General features: G+C 45.2%; 1 protein-coding gene across 5 annotated transcripts in view; it reads left to right on the top strand.

Annotated features, from left to right (window-relative positions):
- LOC143766925 (uncharacterized) overlaps window positions 1–22,236 on the top strand; it is a 62,902-nt gene that overhangs the window by 6,111 nt on the left and 34,555 nt on the right. For 2 of the 5 annotated variants that reach the window (XM_077254929.1, XM_077254928.1), the window contains 4 exons: window positions 1,599–1,777; window positions 1,861–1,984; window positions 2,068–2,165; window positions 2,364–2,454. In XM_077254929.1, coding sequence (XP_077111044.1) covers window positions 1,658–1,777; window positions 1,861–1,984; window positions 2,068–2,165; window positions 2,364–2,454 — 433 coding nt within the window. In that variant the 5' untranslated portion in view covers window positions 1,599–1,657. Of the gene's footprint in view, window positions 1–1,598; window positions 1,778–1,860; window positions 1,985–2,067; window positions 2,166–2,363; window positions 2,455–15,180; window positions 15,398–20,319; window positions 20,372–22,236 lie in introns of those variants that run through there. The other 3 variants (XM_077254933.1, XM_077254931.1, XM_077254930.1) reach the window with 2 other exon arrangements.

Below are 22,236 nucleotides of genomic sequence, written 5' to 3'. Positions count from 1 at the left end.
CTATGCCTCAAAACTACTGGAACAACACGTCTACCTTGAACTGTCCTCCCATCTATCTTCCTGCTCCCTCTTCGACCGCTTTCAATCTGGCTTCCGGTCACACCACTCCACTGAAACTGCCCTAACTAAGGTCACCAATGACCTCTTAACAGCCAAGAGCAAGCAACACTACTCTGTCCTCCTCCTCCTGGACCTGTCCGCTGCCTTTCACACAGTGGACCATTCCCTATTATTACAGACCCTCTCATCCCTTGGCATCACAGACTTGGCCCTATCCTGGATCTCCTCATAGCTAACAGACCGGACATTCGGTGTCTCCCACTCACACACCACCTCCTCACCTCGCCCCATATCTGTCGGAGTCCCACAAGGTTCAGTCCTTGAATCCCTGCTCTTCTCCATTTACACATTTGGCCTGGGACAGCTCATAGAATCTCACGTCTTTCAGTATCATCTCTATGCTGATGACACACAGATCTACATCTCTGGACCAGATATCACCACCCTACTAACCAGAATCCCTCAATGTCTGTCCACTATTTCATCCTTCTTCTCCGCTAGATTTCTGAAACTTAACATGGACAAAACAGAATTCATCATCTTTCCCCCATCTCACACGACCTCCCCAACAAACCTATCCATTACAGTAAACGGCTGCCCACTCTCCCCAGTCCCACAAGCCCGCTGTCTTGGGGTAATCCTTGACACTGATCTCTCCTTCAAACCAAATATCCAAACCCTTTCCACTTCCTGCCGCCTCCAACTCAAAAATATTTCACGGATCCATACATTCCTAAACCAAGAATCTGCAAAAACCCTAGTCCATGCCCTCATCTCCCGCCTCGACTACTGTAACCTCCTGCTCTGTGGCCTCCCCTCTAACACTCTCGCACCCCTCCAATCTATTCTAAACTCTGCTGCCCGACTAATCCACCTGTCCCCCCGCTATTCCCCGGCCTCTCCCCTCTGTCAATCCCTTCACTGGCTCCCCATTACCCAGCGACTCCAGTACAAAAGCCTAACCATGACATACAAAGCCATCCACAACCTGTCCCCTCCATATATCTGTGACCTCGTCTCCCGGTACTTTCCTGCACGCAACCTCCGATCCTCACAAAATCTCCTTTTCTACTCCCCTCCTATCTCCTCTTCCCACAATCGTATACAAGATTTCTCTCGTGCATCCCCCCTACTCTGGAACTCTCTACCACAACACATCAGACTCTCGCCTACCATCGAAACCTTCCAAAAGAACCTGAAGACCCACCTCTTCTGACAAGCCTACAACCTGCAGTAACCACCGATCGACCAAACCGCTGCACGACCAGCTCTACCCTCACCTACTGTATCCTCACCCATCCCTTGTAGATTGTGAGCCTTCGCGGGCAGGGTCCTCTCTCCTCCTGTACCAGTTGTGACTTGTATTGTTCAAGATTATTGTACTTGTTTTTATTATGTATACCCCTCCTTACATGTAAAACGCCATGGAAAAAGTGGCGCTATAATAATAAATAATAATAATAATGGACAGAACTGGAGAGGTGAGGACTCTGGAAGTGTCTGTAGTGAGATTTATTAATGTGTCTCTCCATTACCAGGATTACACAGTGGTGAAGAAGACCTCTAGTGATCGCTGTCAGGACCCTGTGTCTGAGGGATGGGGAAGACCCCGAGCCCAATCACGGGGCCTCCACCTCACCCCCTGATCCATGAGGACATCAATGACCAGAAGATCCTAGAACTCATCTACAAGATGATTGAGCTGCTGACTGGAGAGGTGACACTGCTGGGAATGCTGGGACATTATACAGTAACACTATGAAGGGATCGGGGGGATGACGGTATCATTGTATGTGTCAGGTTCCTGTAAGGTGTCAGGATGTCGCTGTCTATTTCTCCATGGAGGAGTGGGAGTATTTAGAAGGACACAGAGATCTGTACAAGAACGTCATAATGGAGGTTCCCCAGCCCCTCACATCTCCAGGTAATAGACAGGACTAAATACACACGGCCTATAATTATCTGTATGTAAAGAATGAATTCACTCCCTGTATGTGTTTCCTCCAGATCTATCCAGTAAGAGGACTACACCAGAGAGATGTCCCCGTCCTCTTCTTCCACAGGACTGTAACCAAGAAGATCCCAGTGCTCCTCAGGATCATCAGGTAGATGGAGAGAAGGTGTCAGGAGATCTCCCCTATGATGTGTAGACGCCGGTGAAGGTCTTGTGCTCAGTCTTGTTTTATCCACCAGTATTATATGTTTTATACTTGTGTAATGAGAACGGTGGAGATGGCAGGATTAGAGCTGATCATAGATGGGACTTCTCCATCTGTCGGTGACTTTTATAATATTTGTTTCAGGGTGAAGATCTGACCCATATTAATACTACAGAGACATATGTGAGGGGTGATGAGCGGTGTAAAGAGGAGATTCCCACATATGACTACCCAGGTGAGTAGTAACCACTAAATGCAGAGAGGTCACAGATTCTTCTCAGTCACCGGCTGTGGCTGCTTTATCGGTGGTGTAGTCCGGCCGTATTACCATGATCACCATTTTGCCTCTAGACCACAACATTCTCCTCTGCCCAAAACTGTTCAAATGACTTTGGTCCAGGCTGGATAAAAATCTTGATTTTTTAAAAAAAATAAAAAAAATCAGATTTTTTTGATTTAAATCAGATTTTTTTTATTTAAATCATTTGATTTAAATCAGATTTTTTAATCAAGTTGTACACAAGCAAAACTTTGTCTTTTTGCAAATCTAATTGTTTTACACAAATAAAAATATTAAAACAGTTGATTATGAAACCTAATAATTTTTATTTGCACTATTAAACACTCAGAATTGAACTACAGAGAGTAAGTACTTTTTAACAATAGCCTATCTCTAACGTTTGAAGTAAGCAAACATCTTCAGTGAATACATCAGTCCTTTAAGCCTACTGTTTATTTAGGACTTTTAATAGGAAAACCAGTTGTCCTGCTTTAGCAGTTCCTAAGCGGTTTCGGACTGTTGTGTGCACAAAACCAAATGAAGAAAACAATCTCTCTACTCCTGTGGATGAAGCCGATGCAGTCAGTAGCTGAGTAGCTAGATTTATTATCTTTGCTGGAAGAACAAGTGATTGCGACTTCCACCAGTCCAGTGGTTTTAGTTCATTAACGACGTTATCTGCAAACATGTATTTTTGAAATGGTGCAGATTCACACTTCAATTTCAGCACAGTTGCCACAATGTCATGGTTAGTATTGGCGAGCCACTCCATTGCAGAGTTGATTTCCGCCTCAGATAATTTTTTCCCTCTGTAGATGGGATGCAAGATATTGGCTAAATAGTGTTCTTCTTTTAATGCTTGGTCCTTGCGGTGCTGTATTGCAACCTTTACATTGTTTGAGAGGTTCAAGCGATCTAGAGAACCTTCTAAATCTTTCCAAACTTCTGTGGCATCAGCTATGGTTGCAGTATCTTTCTGCATTTTATCCAACGCAATCGATATTGGCTTTAACCTTTCCAAAAGGTCCTCGGCATTTCTCTTCACACCAAGATTTAATACTTTGCTTCGTATATTAGCATCAATTTTATCCCGATGTGTTTCGCAAATGGACAGTAATTTTGACCAGTTGTTAATAAACAGTTCCAAGCAGTCAGCCAAGGTATTCCATCTAACATCTTGTGGTAGAACCAACTTCAGTCCTCCCATTTCCTTGTAGGTTGCATGTGCAAAATGATTATTGCGGAAATATTTAACAATTTCTACAACATGTTCCTTGACACCCGAAATATGCAGGTCTTTTGCCAAAAGATGCAACAAATGGGCAGAACAACCGTATGTAATGACATTTGTGTCATCCTCATGTGCCAGTTCCGCTCGCATTTTTGCCACATTGCTTGCGTTATCAGTAACTAAGCTCCTTACTTTACATCCAAACTGTTCTTGGCATTGGTGAATTGAGTTCTTAGCAATTTCAAGTAAATATTCAGCAGTATGTGAATTTCCAGATGTGTCGATTGTGTCTGTAAGGTAAGTTTCACCATCTTCTGTTGTGACACAAGTGCAAATTATGGGGTCGTTGTGGATGTTGCTCCAACCATCCAAGCTCATGTTAACAACCTTGTCTTTCAAATATTTTGTACAAGCCGCTCTTTCTATGTCGTATACAGCCTGAAGATGTTTTCCTGAGATATCAAATCTACTTGGTGGTTTGTAGCCTGGTCTAATTCCTTCGATCATTTGTACAAACAATGGGTGCTCAACTAGTCGGAAAGAAGAATTGGTTGCAAATATGAATTTAGCAATTAATTCATCAAAATGTTCTTTCTGGCTCGTCGTAGTCTTTAAGATGAATTTTTCTACACTTTGCACGCAAAGTTTTTTTTTGGGCTGCTTTGTTGAAGTTGTACCCAGATATTGATTGTCACGTGCAGCACAAGCCATATTTCACCCTGAAAGCACAGAAATTAAAAATATAAATCGACTGCGTATTTGAAGAAATATAACGAAAATATTTTGAAACAAACTTTTTGAACAATGTAATGGTCCTCGTCCTATAAGGGCTGTCTCAAAAGTTATGCTACTCAAGTTTTCCGGTGAAGTTGCTGTAATACTGGTAACTAATATCAGAGCAACTGAAAAAAATTATGTCACAAAAGTTTTAAAAATGTTTTTTTTAAAAAATGGTCAATTTGGCAGACTTCAAAAGTGAATTGCAGCCTACAATAAAAAAAAAATAAGCGTATACACACTTTATTTTTACTTAAAGGACATGTGCACCTTTATTTTTTAAGGTGCAGTGTGCACATGTCCTCCCCCCGCAGCTCTCTTACCTCCGATGTCAGCGCTGCGGGGATCCGTGGCTTCGTTCTGCCCGTCCGCGAGCGCGCCTCCATTCATTTCAATGGAGCGTGCGGCCCGCTGACGTCACGCCGCTGGATCACTGCGAGTAGGCCGCAACCGGAGGACGGGAGGCGGACGGTCAAAACGAAGCCACGGATCTCAGCGCTGCGGGGGGGGGGAGGACATGTGCACCTTAAAAAAATAAAGGTGCACATGTCCTTTAGCGTTAATTTTCTGTGAAATATTGCCTTAACGTAAATTTAAATTCTATACTCCAGAACTACTAGTGCTAGAAATTTCTCTTTTCATAGACTTTAACCATCCCAGTAAAATGTCTGTTAAAAAAATAGGTTGTAATTGCCAGACTTACTAGTACTAGGCTCCTGGTGCATAAGAAGCTGTGGGGGTTCATTGACATTAGTTGTATCACTATCAACATCTTCATTTCCCTTCTGGTTGCAGTTTTCATAATGTGATTTCAAACGGCAAACAAGTCCTTGGATATCCTTTTGACAGTATTTGCACTTTGCTCTTGCACCTTTCTTTCCAAGATCTGCTGCTGGCATCTCAACAAAATGAACCCAAATAGGGTCTCTCTTACGACCTGCCATGGCTCACACAGATCACTTATGAAGTTTGATTGTTACTACAGCCATGTACTGCTGACTATCCAACAAGTTTGGGCATGTCAACTGAATGGAAAAAGAAACTAAACCAAAAGTGAAACCAAGCTAGAAGTGTGGAATTAAAGGGGCAGTATGAACAAAATGTGGAGGCTATTAATAGATTATACAATTAAGACATGCTGCTTTTAAACACCTACCTATTGCCATATAGTAAAACAAAAAAGATTTTTACTTACTTTGGGGTCCCCCCCTCACCCTGGCGTTAGATCGTTGCCCCTTGTTTCGTCCGTGTAACTATGGGCGCACATGCGCACTGCTCTCACTTCTCATTTTAATCGTGATTTATATTAAAAAAAAACCTTTTGATTTAAATCAGTGATTTAAATCATGATTAAAATCATGATTTAAATCGATCCGATTTAAATAGAAAAAAATCTTTTGATTTAAATCGTGATTTAAATCATGATTTAAATCGGCGTGATTTAAATCAATCCACCCTGCTTTGGTCATTGAAAGCCCTTTTCTATAGAACTTACCACCTGGTAGATCCACCTACCCCCTGGGTTTAGGAGACGCTGTTACCTGCCCAGATCTGTGACCTATAAAGCCAAATGACAGCGTACGTAGAATGTGCTGACAAGATAGAAAATCACTTGAAGAAAAATATTCTGATGGGCCTGTAAGAGAAAGCGGAGGGTAATGATGCTGTTGGCTTCCTAGAATCCTGAGATCTTATCGGATGAATCTCCCTTCTCTCCCTTCTGTGCTGCTGATTGTGATCATATGGTCCCTACAAGACCAGGTCCAGTCTTTCTGGCCAAACTTCACTTTTATGATGGACAATATTAAATGTGCAGTGAGGCCAAGTGTGAATTTCTGGACAATAAGGCTACGTTCACATTTGCGTTGTGCGCCGCAGCGTCGGCGCCGCAGCGCACAACGCAAACAAAAACGCGGCAAAACGCACGCTAAAACGCTGCGTTTTGCGCCGCATGCGACGTTTTTGGCCGAAAGTTGGACGCAAAAAAAATGCAACTTGATGCGTTTCTTGCGTCCAACGCTTGCGGCCATGCAGCGCAAAACGCAGCACAACGCATGTCCATGCGCCCCCATGTTAAATATAGGGGCGCATGACGCATGCGGCGCCGCTGCGGCGCCCGACGCTGCGGCGCTGACCGCAAATGTGAACGTAGCCTAACAGAGTTTCCCTTTATCCTGACTTTTCAATTTGTATTAAAACCGACTAACTTCAAGGAAGATTGTGATAATCTACATAAACCCATCACACCGGTGCCATGATATATCTCTGAGCTGTGCGTGGCTGATGGCTGTAATATACATTTATTCCCGCCTGCAGGAGATGTGTTGGCTCCAGCCCTGGTTTCATGGATTCACTCCACCTCATAAATTACATTGTTTTTGATCCTAAGAAATTCAGATTACTGCACAATCTCTCCTGAAATGGGAGCAATATTATTTTCTGTAATCTTCTGGTCAGGATTCACAGTAGCTCCAATGGTCCACCATAAATGAGTGCAACTCTGGTTTACTGTTGTGTAATCTGTATTTGTAGTTTTCAGTTAATGAGATTCTCGTGCTCTGGGGCGGGGCTCTGTGGTGCTCTGGGGCGGGGCTGTGGCCGGGGCTTTATGTGGTGCTCTGAGTACATATTCATCTGTATTGGCTTATGACAGGTCGCTGATCCCTCACTGACCTGCCCCCCATTTTTACATAATGCATATACAGTAATAGCATTGATATTATTGTTGATAACGCCTATAATATTGTGGCTATTGGGAGGCTTAAAACAAAAAATTAGGTACATCAAAGATATAAAAGGGCTTATATCCTAGCACACTGTCCTTTCCAAGGGATATTATTATTATTATTATTATTTATTGTTATAGCGCCATTTATTCCATGGCGCTTTACAAGTGAGGAGGGGTATACATAATAAAAACAAGTACAATAATCTTGAACAATACAAGTCATAACTGGTACAGGAGGAGTGAGGACCCTGCCCGCGAGGGCTCACAATCTACAAGGGATGGGTGAGAATACAGTAGGTGTCTAAGTCTAGGCCTTATTTTCATGTCCCCACATAGCCAATATACATCAGGCAATTGGTAGATGTGGCCTACCAGTAAAGAGTCATTGTATAGACTGCCCTCCTGAACCGGGATTATCTGGTCATTACAGTATTCAGATGGTAGGTTATTTACCTGTCGTCCGGGACCTTTCCTTTCAAAACAGGTGTAGTTCCCTGGATAAGGGGTGATCCCATGGCCAGTTGGTTCGTTACTTTGGTGAGGTGGGTATAAGTGAGACACAGTTTGGCATTTATGTGAGTTACCTGGTTGGTTATCCATGTACAGGGACAGGACACATAAGAATCCCTTTTCATCTACCCGTGGGTCTATTGGGAAAGGTACTGTGCCTAAATGAGGTCTGGCAGCGGTACAGGCTATGCATGAGGAGCGATTCGCATTAGTAACAGTGTATCTTACCCACTCGAGCCAGACATTGGAGTCAGAGAATCCTGTTTCTATGGCAAGTTTATCCTCATAGGTCAAATCTAATAGGAATTTGGCTCCTGGTATTGTTTCATTGGTCTTTGCTGACTGATTTTTGACTGGAAAGGCTTCTGGCCACCCTGAGAATATGTCTATCACCAATAAGACATACTCAAACCCCACTGAGTGCGGCATTTGTACATGATCTATCTGTATGCACTGGAAAGGGTATAGGGATCTAGGTGTGCATTTCTGAGGTATTTTTCCTGTGTTCCCTGGATTGCATCGGGCACAGAGAAGACATCCCTTTGTGATGTTGGTGGCTGTTGTCGAGAAGCCTGGGGCATGGTAGTTCTGGCGGACAAGATTGTGCATCTAAATCTTGGACTGGTGAGTGGTGCCATGGGCCCATTTGGCCACCATAGGGTAGAGGACTCTGGGTAGACAGGGTTTTCCCTTGTTCATCATCAGGTGTCTTTCATCCTGTGTGGCTCCATCTTGGGTCCATTGGTCCTTTACTTCCTTGGAAGCAAGCTTCTGGAGTGTGGCGAGCATCTTTTCCCAGGATTGCTTCTTTTCTTCTACTCCAGAGTCCACAAAAGAGTACAGATGAGATGTTTCTGTGTCAAGTGGTAGTAAGGACGCTTCTTTTGCTGTGACATCAGCCAGTCTGTTGCCCACCGCTTCCTTTGAAGTGCCTCCAGTGTGCGCCTTAATTTTTACCACTGCAACTCTTTCTGGCATCAATAAGGACTCCATCAGTTCCTGTATGGCTTTGTGGTGTCTGACAGGCGTTCCATTTGCCGTGATGAAGTCTCTTGCCCTCCAGATTGGTCCATAGTCGTGACATATGCAATGAGCGTAGCGTGAGTCAGAATATATTGTAGCTTTGAGTTGGGCAGACATTTTGCATACTTCTGTCAAGGCCCTCAGTTCTGCCTCCTGTGCAGAGATGGATGGAGGCAGTGATTGTGCCAGCAGCACAGTATCTTCTGTGACCACCGCTATACCAGTGTGAATGCGGCCTTCTTGGTCTGCGTACCTTGATCCATCCACGAAGAGTGTCGGGTCAGGATCTTCCAAAGGTACATCAGTGACTGAGTCAAATCCGGAGGTTTCCTGTCTCATCAGAGCGAGACTATCATGCAGAGCCATTTCAGAGTCGAATACCTCTTCCATCATTGTGTCAGATGTGGGCTTCATCCTCCTCCCACCCTTGGCAGAGGTAGGACAGTAGCTGGGTTAAGAACAGCACATCTGGAGATAGTGATGTTGTCTGGAAGCAGAAGAGAGCATTGTAAGCGTAAATGGCGGGCGACAGACAGATGCTTTGGCTGTGTGTGTGCCAGAATAGAAGTAATGTCATGAGGTGCCATTAGCTTCAGTTCGTGGCCTAGAATTAAGGTACCTTCACACTAAACGATATTGCTAGCGATCCGTGACGTTGCAGCGTCCTGGCTAGCGATATCTTGGAGTTTGACAGGCAGCAGCGATCAGGATCCTGCTGTGATATCGCTGGTCGTTGGTTAAAGTTCAGAACTTTATTTGGTCGTCAGATCGCTGTGTATCGTTGTGTTTGACAGGGCCGCGCTTAGTAACCCGATGTTTACCCTGGTTACCATCCTAAAAGTAAAAAAAAAACAAACAGTACATACTCGCCTTCTGCTGTCTGTCACACGTCCCCCTCCGTCCGCTTCTTGCACTGACTGAGATCCGGCCGTAAAGTACAGCACAGCGGTGACGTCACCGCTCTGCTTTTAGGGCCGGCACTCAGTCAGTGCAGGAAAGCGGACACCGGGGGACGCGAAGGTGAGTATGTACTGTTTGTTTTTTTACATTTTACACTGGTAACCAGGGTAAACATCGGGTTACTAAGCGCGGCCCTGATGTTTACCCTGGTTACCCGGGGACCTCGGCATCGTTGGTCGCTGGAGAGCTGTCTGTGTGACAGCTCTCCAGCGACCAAACAGCGACGCTGCAGCGATCGGCACCGTTGTCTGTATCGCTGCAGCGTCGCTTAGTGTGAAGTTACCTTTATGTGCGAAGTCTTATCCAGCAACAGGTGGGTTGCAAACACAGCTCTCATGCAGGTTGGGGATCCAAGGGCCACTGGTTCAAGTTTATCCGAGTAGTACCCAAGAGGCCGATGTCTGCCTCCGTGGAGCTGATTGAGGACTCCAGTTGCATGGCCTTGCTTCTCCATGACGAATAGGCAGAATAGTTTGCTGTAGTCTGGGAGTCCCAGGGCAGGAGAGGATGTGATAGCAGCCTTTAGCATGTAGAACCATCAATGGCTTCCTTGGTCAGACTGAACGGAGTGTCCTTGAGGCAGTCATACAGGGGTTGCATGTGGAGAGAGGCATCTAGGATCCAGGGACAGCAGTAGGATACAAGTCCAAGGAAGGACTGCAGCTGTGGGGGCTTGGTTGGCAGAGGTATGTTCTGGACAGCTGTTTTCCTGTTTTCAGTTAGGTGTTTGGTCTGGTGGGAGATGCAGTGTCCCAGAAACACAACTTTTTCCTTGCAGAACTGTAGCTTGTCTTTAGATGCCTTGCATCCATTGTTGGCCAGGAACTGTAGTAAAGAAATGGACTCGGTCTGTGCTTCTGGTGTTGTCGCAGGTCTCGACCTACTCTCTGATGAGTCCACTGTAGAGATGAAGTCACGGCACCAGAGAGATAAGACACAGTACGCCAGGGCTGTATCTGAAATATCTCTAGTTTATTTAAGCTTGCACACACTTTTATGCATTCTTGTGTTGGAGGCGGATTCCCCATGTATGGGCTAAGCGTCGGAGTGTTTTACTCCCTAATCTCCCTTCAGTTTTGCAGACACATTTTACACAGTACATCATTCGTTATCTTATCAAGGACATTCCCTGCTACAATTAGTTCTTAGGAATTCGCGATAACAGCACAATGAAGAATAGTGAATTGTATCTTACTTTTCTGACCTCTAATAACACTTATACAAAATGGAGGCAAGCAAGATAAAATGGATCCTGCTCTAACACTGGCAGGGTGTCAGCACAGAGGAGGAGGTCATCCACGTACTGTAGGAGGGTTGTAGTGGGATGTGTCATCTTCCAGGGTTCCAGGACCATTGTCATGGCTTGGGTCAACATGGAGGGGCTATTTTGTGCTCCTTGAGGCATCACAGTCCAAGTGTATTGCCGACCCTCATGTGTGAAAGCAAACAGGTACTGGCTGTCAGGATGTAGAGGTACACTGAAGAAGGCATTAACCAGGTCAATCACCGTGAACCATGGGGAGGTGGGTGGGATTGATGAAAGCAGTGTGTGTGGGTAGGGCACAATGGGCGTGTCCAACCCTGTGGCTTCATTGACAGCACGCAAGTCATGTACCATGCGGAACTTTGTAGGCTGTCCTTTAGGTGTTTTCTTCTTTACCAGAAACAGAGGGGTGTTGCATGGTGACTTGGTGGGGATGATTGCTCCATTTTCCAGGTATATTTTCAGTTGTTGTGTGATGGCGGCAGATTGTGACGTGGAGAGTGGGTATTGCGGTTTCCGTGGCGGCAACAGAGCTCCTGGTTTCAGCTCCACCTTCACAGGCTGGACTTTTAGCCTGCCAATATCTTCCGGTCCTCGCGCCCACAGCGAGTCTGGGATCAGTGCCATCAGTTCAATGTCCACAGAATCCACAGGTGTGTCCTGTAAAGAGAAGAGACCGTACACTTCTGCAGAATGCTCCTGTGAGAGTGGGGTTGTAAGAGTGAGAATTCCATCCTCGTGCAACAGAATACTTTCTTGGAGTTTTGATAGTAGGTCTGATCCTAGTAGGTTGACGGGGCAGGTGGATGAGACTACTAGTTGAGACCGCATACTCTGTGTGGGTTGTAGACCAATATGAAGGGGTCTCGTCATTGGAGTGTACCGTGTGTTACCATCCACCCCCTACACAAGGCACTACTTCATCCGTGAGACAGTCCGGGTCGGGTAAGTCAATGTTCCTGATTACATTTCTGGCTGCACCGGTATCCACCAGGAAATTAAGGGGTTTACCCTCAACCTGTATCTGGATGGTAGGCGTTGGTCCACTCGGCTGTTTTGTGGAGTGTAAGAGTATGAGTGGTGTGTGCAGTGGATCCGGCTTGCCAATGTCCTACTGTGAATGGGGCCCAGGTTGTCCCTGGGTGGGCTGCGGCTGCCTTGGCCCCCTCCTGAGGAGCTGATCTGCAGTTCCTTTTAAGGTGCCCTACTTTGCCACAGTTGTAGCAGATGGCCCTAGGCCTTTGTGGTTTTGCGGTGTCAGAAGGGTCCTGAGAGAACAGGAGAGTGGTGTACGGTGCCTGGTTTGGTTCAACTCTACCCCTTTTGCTACTGTGTGGAGCACTTCTGAATCTAGCCTTCGGTACTCTGGCCTTGTGGTCTGCAACTGCTTGCGTATTGGATCTCGGAGGCCCTGCACAAAGGCCTGCACCCAGATTTGGCGATGGGCTTTGTCAAGGAGATCAAATCCTAGATCAGTAAACAATTGAATAAAGGTACCTTCACACTAAACGATATCGCTAGCGATCCGTGACGTTGCAGCGTCCTGGCTAGCGATATCGTTTAGTTTGACACGCAGCAGCGATCAGGATCCTGCTGTGATGTCGCTGTTCGTTGAATAAAGTTCAGAACTTTATTTGGTCGTCCGATCGCCGTGTATCGTTGTGTTTGACAGCAAAAGCAACGATACCAGCGATGTTTTACACTGGTAACCAGGGTAAATATCGGGTTACTAAGCGCAGGGCCGCGCTTAGTAACCCGATGTTTACCCTGGTTACCAGTGTAAAATGTAAAAAAAAAAAAAAACAGTACATACTCACCTGCGCGTCCCCCGGCGTCTGCTTCCTGCACTGACTGAGCGCTGGCCCTAAAGTGAAAGTAAAAGCACAGTGGTGACGTCACCGCTCTGCTGTTAGGGCCGGCACTCATTCATAACAGGAAACGGACGCCGGGGGACGCGCAGGTGAGTATGTACTGTTTTTTTTTTTTTACATTTTACACTGGTAACCAGGGTAAACATCGGGTTACTAAGCGCGGCCCTGCGCTTAGCAACCCGATGTTTACCCTGGTTACCAGGGGACCTTGGCATCGTTGGTCGCTGGAGAGCGGTCTGTGTGACAGCTCTCCAGCGACCAAACAGCGACGCTGCAGCGATCGGCATCGTTGTCTGTATCGCTGCAGCGTCGCTATGTGTGACGGTACCTTTAGTCTGTGGTAAAATTTTTCAACAGACTCCCCTTTCTCCTGAATGGTGTCCTGCAGGGAGGTGACTTGGTCTGCCAGGCGGTCTTTAGCCCAGAGTCGGAGGTTGTCGAGGAAGTCCTGCCCTGATAGGGACTGATAGTATTCGGGTAGCCCACTTATGGGCCTCAAGGCTGGTTCCATTACGGGCCAGAAGGAGTCACCTGCTTTTAATTTCTGCTAATCCAATTAAGTCTATCCATGAGGCAGCATGTGTCTTGTGTATCTGACTCATCTTCCTGTAGAAAGGCATAGGGTGCCCTTCCGGGTCTGGAAAACTGTTTACTAGAGTAGCAGCTTCCTGACGCTTACAACTCACGTAGCAGGTGCTACGTCTGGCAGGGATTAAGCTGTCACAGATGGGAGCTGTACGCCTAATAAAGAGGTGATCCGAACCACTTATGGATCCTGTCCTGTCTGGGCTCTCATCTATATAGTAGGGTATGGATATTTTTGGTGTGTAGGGGTCCGGTGCTGCTGTAATGTCTCTTGGGTTCGCTTTCCGCCCTACTGTGGGACTGCTGGTGTCTTGTTTCTTGCTGTGAGGATATGGTTGGAGGGTGGACGGTTTCTACCTTTTCCTCCTTAATCCTTTCTTCCTCATCTTTATCCTCATCCCCATTTGTGTATATGCCAGATGCTACTGGAGCTAAAATGGCTGCTCGGTGACTTGTGCCCTTACTTAAAATAGCTGTTGGTGTAGGTGTGGCCTGACACAAGGTGGCCGCCGGGACATGGGGCGTGCTATTTGTATTAAGGACTGGGTACAAGGAAGTAGGATTGTGTGGGTGTGGTGCCCCACACACGGCACACGTGTCCGTCCAGTCTGGATTCTGATTTTGGCAGACTGCTCATGTCCATCCCTCTGGAGAGTATGGGGGTGATCTGTGTGGTGCGGGTGCAACTGCTAGAGCCAGAGCCATTTTATCGGGAGGTGGTCGGTACATATATTCACCAGTGGCAGAATTACATTCTTCAACCCACATTTGTCTCTTAATCTCTTTTGCCATTCTATACCATGCTTCAGCATCCCTTAAAACATTATTATCTCGTGAGAGTCCTTTCTTGCTAGACAACGTACTTTTCCATTCTGTCTCATCAAGCCTTCCCCCTCGGGTTGTAGATCCCATAAGTTTCAGGAGGAGCTTTGCATTTTTAACATACTGTTTGCCTTCTCTTTCTGCCACTATCTCTTGTGCAGAGAACTGACTGGTTTTAGACTCGCTGGTACCCATGTTACAGTTTAAGTTCCAACCACCGTACTTCCTGTTTTGCCAAAACTTCATATACCTCTGGACTGCCGTAATTGTGGACACACCTGAAGGGTGTTGTGTGTGCGTAGGATGATACAACCTATTAGACTCGATATGGTATAGTAGTGCACCCTGTGGACTAGGAACAGATATCTTAGCGTGAATGTTCAGTCTAAGCACTTTGAATTCAGGAAATTCAGCTGAAAAGGCAGTATAACCAGTGTTGAATCTGCGGACGGGGGTGTCTAGTACTTTAATAATGCGCCAACCCTCTTGTGAGATACTGAGTATTAGGGTTTGTACACAGTGACAGCAAGACATGAGACTACTGTGAGTAGTAATGCAATAGTTAAGGCTTTCCCCTTGCCTTCACTGGTCTTGTCGCCAAGACAACTAGGGCTGAACTTTGTCACTTCAGCTGCGATGAGCAGTAATATGGTTAATAATCAACTTTGGTTAATGCAGTTTGATATTACAGTGGAGGGGTATAGCAATGCCACAATCCTTTGTTCTAGTGTCACATATGTGTGTGTGCCGTGTCAGTCATGTCACCAGACCCCAGATTCGTACTTGGGGCGAATGGCCGGACATGAGCACCTGTTTAACTTTTAAGTTTAACTTTTAAGTTTAACTCATTGACCATCTAAGGTCAGAGCCAGGGCAATTGCACGGTGGTAATATAACTCCCCCTCTGCACTGTACTATTCTAGCTGCCCTTGCACAGTGTGGGATGGCTTATGCCTAGACACCAGACACACCCTTAATTGGACTGGACAATACACACAGATACAGACGATTAAGGAAGTATATATCAGACCAGGTTTGTAGACTCAGGACTTTCAAATGTGGCCTATTGTCCTAGAGACGACAGCCAAATATCTTGACCCAGGCCCGGACGTGAATACAGAGGTCAGGTAAGATGATATATTTTCTTACCTTGTTCAGAGCTGCAGACTCTTCCCACCGATGACGGGGGAGACTTGGTGCGGCTGTAGTCGTCTAGGTATCGTCCTGAGCCCCACGTTGGTAGCGCCAGCTGTGAATTCTGTCACACAAGGGTGTGAACCCTCTTAATTGTCTGTGGCCAAATTGGGTCTCTGAAAGAGATGATACGTGCACGGAGGAAAGAACACACAAGACACGGTGGATCATGTATCAAATTATTCTTCCCTGCTTTAATGCTTCGCAGAATACCTCTTTTTATAGGAGAAATCAGGCAGTCTCAACACATTATATCATGGATTTTTCCAACATAACAATTATCACAAGTCACTTTTGATTATTGCTTGTTGATTATTTTGTACCATTATCACCCTAATGGCCTGCTCTAGGTCAGGCGGACAACTGTCTATGCATGTATTCTACTGATCTTTGGTTTATTGGGAATTGATCTCCCTACGTGCAGGTGCGTTTACTCTTGATAAGACTAGGGGAATTACAAAGTCCATCTAGACATTGGCATATCTTGGCACATCCTGGTATAGATTAATAAACAGAATTAAGTCTTAGAACAGTGAATCAGAAAACCATAAAAGTTACACGAATCTAATATTAATCAAAGCGTCCATATAGTTTGATTTCAGTATATGTTCATATGCCATACATTCCTTAACACCATATCCCAAGGATTGCCTTGCTCATCACCCTTTAACACCATTACATGGATCTGGACTTACACTGGGACCCCTAGGCTTGGACCATGGTGTTACCAGCTATTCTGTCGTATTAGATGGCAAGAACAATAGGAGGCTGGGTTAGTACCGGAAGACCGAATCGGAAGACACAAGAGTAGTCGGTAAACGGGCCACGGTCACAAAAGTAAACAAATACAAAAGCCGCAAGCTGAGCACAGAGGACTGAACCAGAGGAGAACAACGCTGTTTCTGGCAGATTCTGGCCATGTGCTTTGTGCTTTAGTAGGGTGTGGTACTTTCCAATTGGCTGAAGTAGGGAGAAGATTACTCCAGCTGGACAGCAGGAACAGATCCCAGATGAGATTGGAAACACCATATGCAGAAGTCCTAATATGACTACATTAAAGAAAACTAGAATAGTCGAAATCCCCATAAAGTGATTTCATTTTATAAATTAATTCACTGAGGGTTATAATCTATACATATGTGGTCATAATTGTTGGTACCCCTCGTTTAATGACAGAAAAACCCACAATGGTCACAGAAATAACTTGAATCTGACAAAAGTAATAAGAAATAAAAGATCTATGAAAGTGATCAAATGAAAGTCAGACATTGCTTTTTAACCATGCTTCCACAGAATTAAAAAAAATAAATAAAATAAAACTCATAAAATAGGCCTGGACAGAAATAATGGTACCCCTGAAAATGTGACAAAGGGACATGTTAAATCTCGGTGTGTCCGCTAACTAGCATCACTCACTGTGCTGTTTGGTGACATGGTGTGTATCACACTCAACATGGACCAAAGGAAGTGAAGGAAAGAGTTGTCTCAGGAGATTAGAATGAAAATTATAGACAAACATGTTAAAGGTAAAAGCTATAAGTCCAGGGCCGTATTTAGAGTTTCTGCTGCCCTAGGCACTTTTAGTGCTGCCTCCCCCATTGGTGAGTATGACACTATCGGCAGTGACTTTGGCAAAAATCGCTGATGTGAAAGTAGCCTTTTGCAGCAGATCCGGCAGTTTTTCCACATCTGCTGCGTAACAGATCACTTACGGCAACACTCTCATTTGAGCCAGTTTCTTTGTAGCGCTTGATGGTTTTTGCAACTGCACTTGGGGACACTTTAAAAGTTTTCCCAATTTTTCGGACTGACTGACCTTCATTTCTTAAAGTAATGATGGCCACTCGTTTTTCTTTACTTAGCTGCTTTTTTCTTGCCATAATACAAATTCTAACAGTCTGTTCAGTAGGACTATCAGCTGTGTATCCACCAGACTTCTGCACAACACAACTGATGGTCCCAACCCCATTTCTAAGGCAAGAAATCACACTCATTAAACCTGACAGGGCACACCTGTGAAGTGAAAACCATTTCCGATGACTACCTTTTAAAGCTCATCAAGAGAATGCCAAGAGTGTGCAAAGCAGTCATCAAAGCAAAAGGTGGCTACTTTGAAGAACCTAGAATATAAGACATATTTTCAGTTGTTTCACACTTTAAGTATATAATTCCACATGTGTTAATTCATAGTTTTACCCTTCCCACGACAGCACCCACTGGAGAGATAGGGATCCGCCCCAAGGAACAGGAAACCTACAGAAGAATAAAAGGGGCAGTCCGCCTCTCCTCAGTTTAGGTTTCCTGTTCCCAGGGGACAGGTTTTCTGGACTCTCAGAAGACCATAACTGGGCCAGGGCATCCGCCTGTGCAGTCCAGATGCAGCGTCGGGGAAGTTTCCGTTAGACGGCTCCCCCCTCGTCTGTCCGGCACAATGATTGGATCCGGGAGAGGCCACCCGGTCTCACTGAGGAGCTCTGCGGCAAGATGTGCGGGCTGGAAGATAGCTCTGGGACACCGGCCGGCATATGGGGGTCCGCCGCACGGTCTCCAGCAGCCGAGACGCCGCTCCATACTGCGAGCCGAGGTAAGAACGTGGCCGTGCATGCGCAGATCGGCGTGAGTCTCCATTACCTGCCCGGAAGTGATCATAGCATTTCCGGGGCATTCAGCACAGCGGTGGGTGGAAAGCACGGTTCGCGCATGCGCAGTACACCGGAAAAAAAAAAATGGAGACCAGATCTTATGTTTAAAAAGGGGGATGGTTGCGAGCACACAGGCGATGCGACATGTCATCCCCAGGCAAGACTTTGGTCCCAGCAGGGGATTCAGCCAGCAGGAGGTCCTCAGACGTCAGCCATAAGAGTGATGCCACAGATTCAAGGTCCAGAACGGCGCTTTGGCCACCTGATCCGGTACCAAAGAGCTTCACTGGCTGAGTGTTAAAAAACCTCTACCTATTAAGCTGACCCTTTTTTCTACAATATTCTCCCTCCAGGCCAAAAGGAAACAAAAATTCAAACATAAACAATGTGCGTTATGTGATCAACCTCTCCCAGAATCCTTCCCTAAAAAACTCTTCAAGCAATGTATTAGTGAAACCATGCAGGGTCCATCTATGTCCGTTATGGATATACGGGCCATAATCGGGGAAGAGTTACAAGCCATCACCCGAGACGCACCCGTTAAGAAAACTAGTAAAGGAAAAATGAAAAATAGCGTCCAGCTCTGAGTCCGATGAGGATCACGTAATCAACTCCGACTCCTCACATGCATCATCCTCATCTTCATTACCATCAGATATTGAAGGTCGGTCTTGTTTGATGGGGTGGACAACCTAGTAAAATCAATCAGAAACACAATAGGTTGTGAAGATACAAAGGATGACCAGACGACGCAAGATAACATGTTGCAGGGTTAGCGGAGAGGAAAAGCGCTTTCCCAGTAATCCCTGCAGTTAAAGCATTGATAAAGAGGGAATGGGAAAAACAGGACCAGAGAGGTTTTCTCCCGTCAGCCTCCAAAAGGAAGTACCCCTTTAGTGATGATGAACTTATATCATGGACTAAGATCCCTAAAGTGGACGCAGCGGTCACCTCCACTTCAAAACAATCCACCTTAGCAGTTGAGGATGCAGGCCTACTTTCAGATCCTCTAGACCGGAAATCGGAATAGTCACTAAAAAGATCATGGGATGCTTCCACAGGCATATTTAAGCCAGCAATTGTCAGTACATGTACTGCTAGATCCATGCTGGTCTGGATTGATCAATTAGATCAACAGATTGAACAAAGAGTCTCTAGGCAGAAAATGCGGGATGCTATACCTTTGATTAGAGGGGTGGCAGCCTTCATGGCTGACGCATCAGCTGACTCTACGCCTTGCAGCAAGATCAGCAGGCTTAGTTAAAAATGCCAGATGAGCCTTGTGGATGAAGAGTTGGAAGGGGGATACGCAATCGAAGACCAAAATCTGTGCGATCCCATGTGAGGGTGAGTTTCTCTTTGGAAAAGCTCTGGATGATATCCTTAAAAAAGCAAAAAAAAAACAGGGGTACTATGTTTAAAGGACCCCCCCTTCCGCAGAGACAATAAATATTAAAACACAGGTCACCCCAGTAGGTGGTAGGCTAAAATTATTCCTCCCTCAATGGGAAAAAATAACATCAAATCCGTGGATTCTAAATATCATTAAAGAAGGAATTAAGATAGAATTTCTCCAAATTCCCCACGATTCATTCATTATAACAGCCCTTAGCTCACTGATACAACAAAGAGCCCTTAAACTTGAGATTCAAAGCCTGATAGATAAAAATGTTTTAGTAAAAGTACCAAAGTGACAAGAGGGTAGTGGGTTCTACTCTCCATTATTTCTAATCCCTAAGCCCGATGGTTTGTTCAGAACAATTATAAATCTTAAACTCAATACATTTATAAAAAATTATAAATTCAAAATGAAATCCATTAGATCCACCATTAAGCTCCTTTTTCCAAACTGTAAAATGGGGGGCATTGCTTTAAAAGATGCTTATTATCATCTCCCTATCCATAACAGATATCAAAGATACTTCAGAGTCGCAGTAATACTCGAAGGGGAGATTAATCATTTCCAGTACACGGCCATGCCCTTTAGTCTCTCCACGGCACCAATAATTTTCACCAAAGTGATGCTAGAGGTGATGGCCTACCTTCGTCAAAAGGACACTTTAATCATCCCCAATTTGGTTGATTTTTTTAGTTGTCGGAAATTCGTCTCTTCAGTGTGCTAAACGCTTAGCTTACACTGTCTCATCTTTACAGGACCTGGGCTGGATCATCAACTCCGAAAAATCCAGACTTATCCCACTTTCCCTCCAGACATTTTTACTGTTTCATCTAGATTCTACAAAACAAAGATGTCTACTCCCTCAGGTAAAAATATCACTAATAGAGAAAAAAGTAACTGTTGCAATTCATAAACCCCGAATGTCACTGAGGGAAGGAATGTCCTTATTGGGATCCCTTTCTTCCTGTACTCCAGCTGTCCAGTGGGCACAATTCCATACCCGAACATTGCAACTCTTCGGGAACAGAAAAAACTCCTTGGCCACCTTGAATCTAAGATCACTTTATCGCAAGATGTTCTAGCCTCCCTGATATGGTGGTTAGATAGTAGAAATTTAGCGGGGGGGTCCCTTGGGTGATAACACCATCCCACACTTTAACTACTGATGCTAGTCCCCACGGGTGGGGCGCGCATATAGGGGATAGTTTCTGCCAGGGAATGTGGAATGAAGAAGAAATCCAATATTCATCTAATTTAAAGGAACTAAATGCAGTAAACTATGCATTACGTCAATTTCTTCCACAGCTCCGAGGAAATCACGTCAGTCTGTTCAGCCAACACTACAACAGTGGCTTACTTAAACAAGGGGGTACTCGGTCGGACTCTGTCTTCCGCAGAGAACATCTTGAACCTGGCCGAAAAACATCTGTTGTCTCTCTCTGCCCTCCACATCAGGGGAGAGAACAATCAACAGGCGGACTTCCTAAGTCGACACTCTACATCAGGGAGAATGGTGCCTAAATCCTCGCATTTTCTACAAGATAACAACATTATTATGGGGCCATCCTCAGATAGACCTGTTTGCTACGAGACAAAACAGACAAGTAGAGAAATTTGCATCTCTGTCCCGTGCAGATCACCCGGACATTCTAGATGCTCTTCAAATACCCTGGCAATTCAATCTAGCGTATGCCTTTCCTCCGATAATTCTACTTCCTCAAATCATATGGAAAATCAGAGCGGAGCAGGCCAGGATAATATTAATAGCACCATTTTGGCCCAAGAGAACATGGTTCTCTTGCCTACAATCGATGTCGGTGACAGACCCATGGGTCCTTCCCTCAATGCCAGACCTACTCTCTCAGGGACCTTTCTTCCACTCCCAAGTGGACAGCCTCCACTTGACGACCTGGAATTTGAAAGGCAGATACTAATTTCTAGAGGTTTTTCAAAAGGTCTAATTGATACACTCCTGCTTAGCAGGAAACCATCTACTACGCAAATCTATACCAAAATATGGAAAAAATGTCTTCAGTTCAATACAGGTTCTGACAAACCCCCCCCCCCCCGAAATTCCAATAAGACCTATCTTAGAATTCTTAAAAAAAGGGAAAGAGTTAGGTCTTTGTCTTAATACACTAAAAGTCCAAGTATCCTTTCTAGGCGCCCTCTATGATGTTGCAGGGAATAAATGGGTATCCTGTTTCATCACGGCCTGTGAACGAGTTACTCCTGTCCACATCCCTAGAGTATCTCCTTGGGATTTAAACCTAGTTCTAGACTCTCTAACAGAACCTCCGTTTGAGCCTATAGATACAGCGTCTCTAAAACACTTATTGTTAAAAACGGCCTTCTTAGTAGCACTAATATCGGCTAGAATAGTTAGCGACATTCAGGCCCCATCAATAGATGCACCCTTCCGTCTAACATTTCAGGACAGACTAATTTTAAAACCAGACCCCTTATGCCTCCCTAAGGTAGCGGGAAAATTTCATAGATCACAAGAGATACATCTTCCCACTTTCTTTAAAGACCCCTCCACTCCTGAAGAAAAAAAGTTTCACACTCTAGATGTCAGGATAGTTGTTTTACAATATATTGAAAGAACTAGTAGTTGGAGGCAGTGTTGGGCTCTTTTCATATCCTTCCAGGGCAAAAAGAAGGGGTATGGAGTCACAAGAGCCACATTATCCCCGTGGATCAGAGACGCTATTCAGCTGGCCTACTCCAT

Source organism: Ranitomeya variabilis, chromosome 4 (genome assembly GCF_051348905.1).
Source record: "Ranitomeya variabilis isolate aRanVar5 chromosome 4, aRanVar5.hap1, whole genome shotgun sequence".
Taxonomy (NCBI): Eukaryota; Metazoa; Chordata; class Amphibia; order Anura; family Dendrobatidae; genus Ranitomeya; species Ranitomeya variabilis.
Note: the sequence above shows the minus strand (reverse complement) of the source record. Positions and strands in the feature narration are given on the sequence as shown.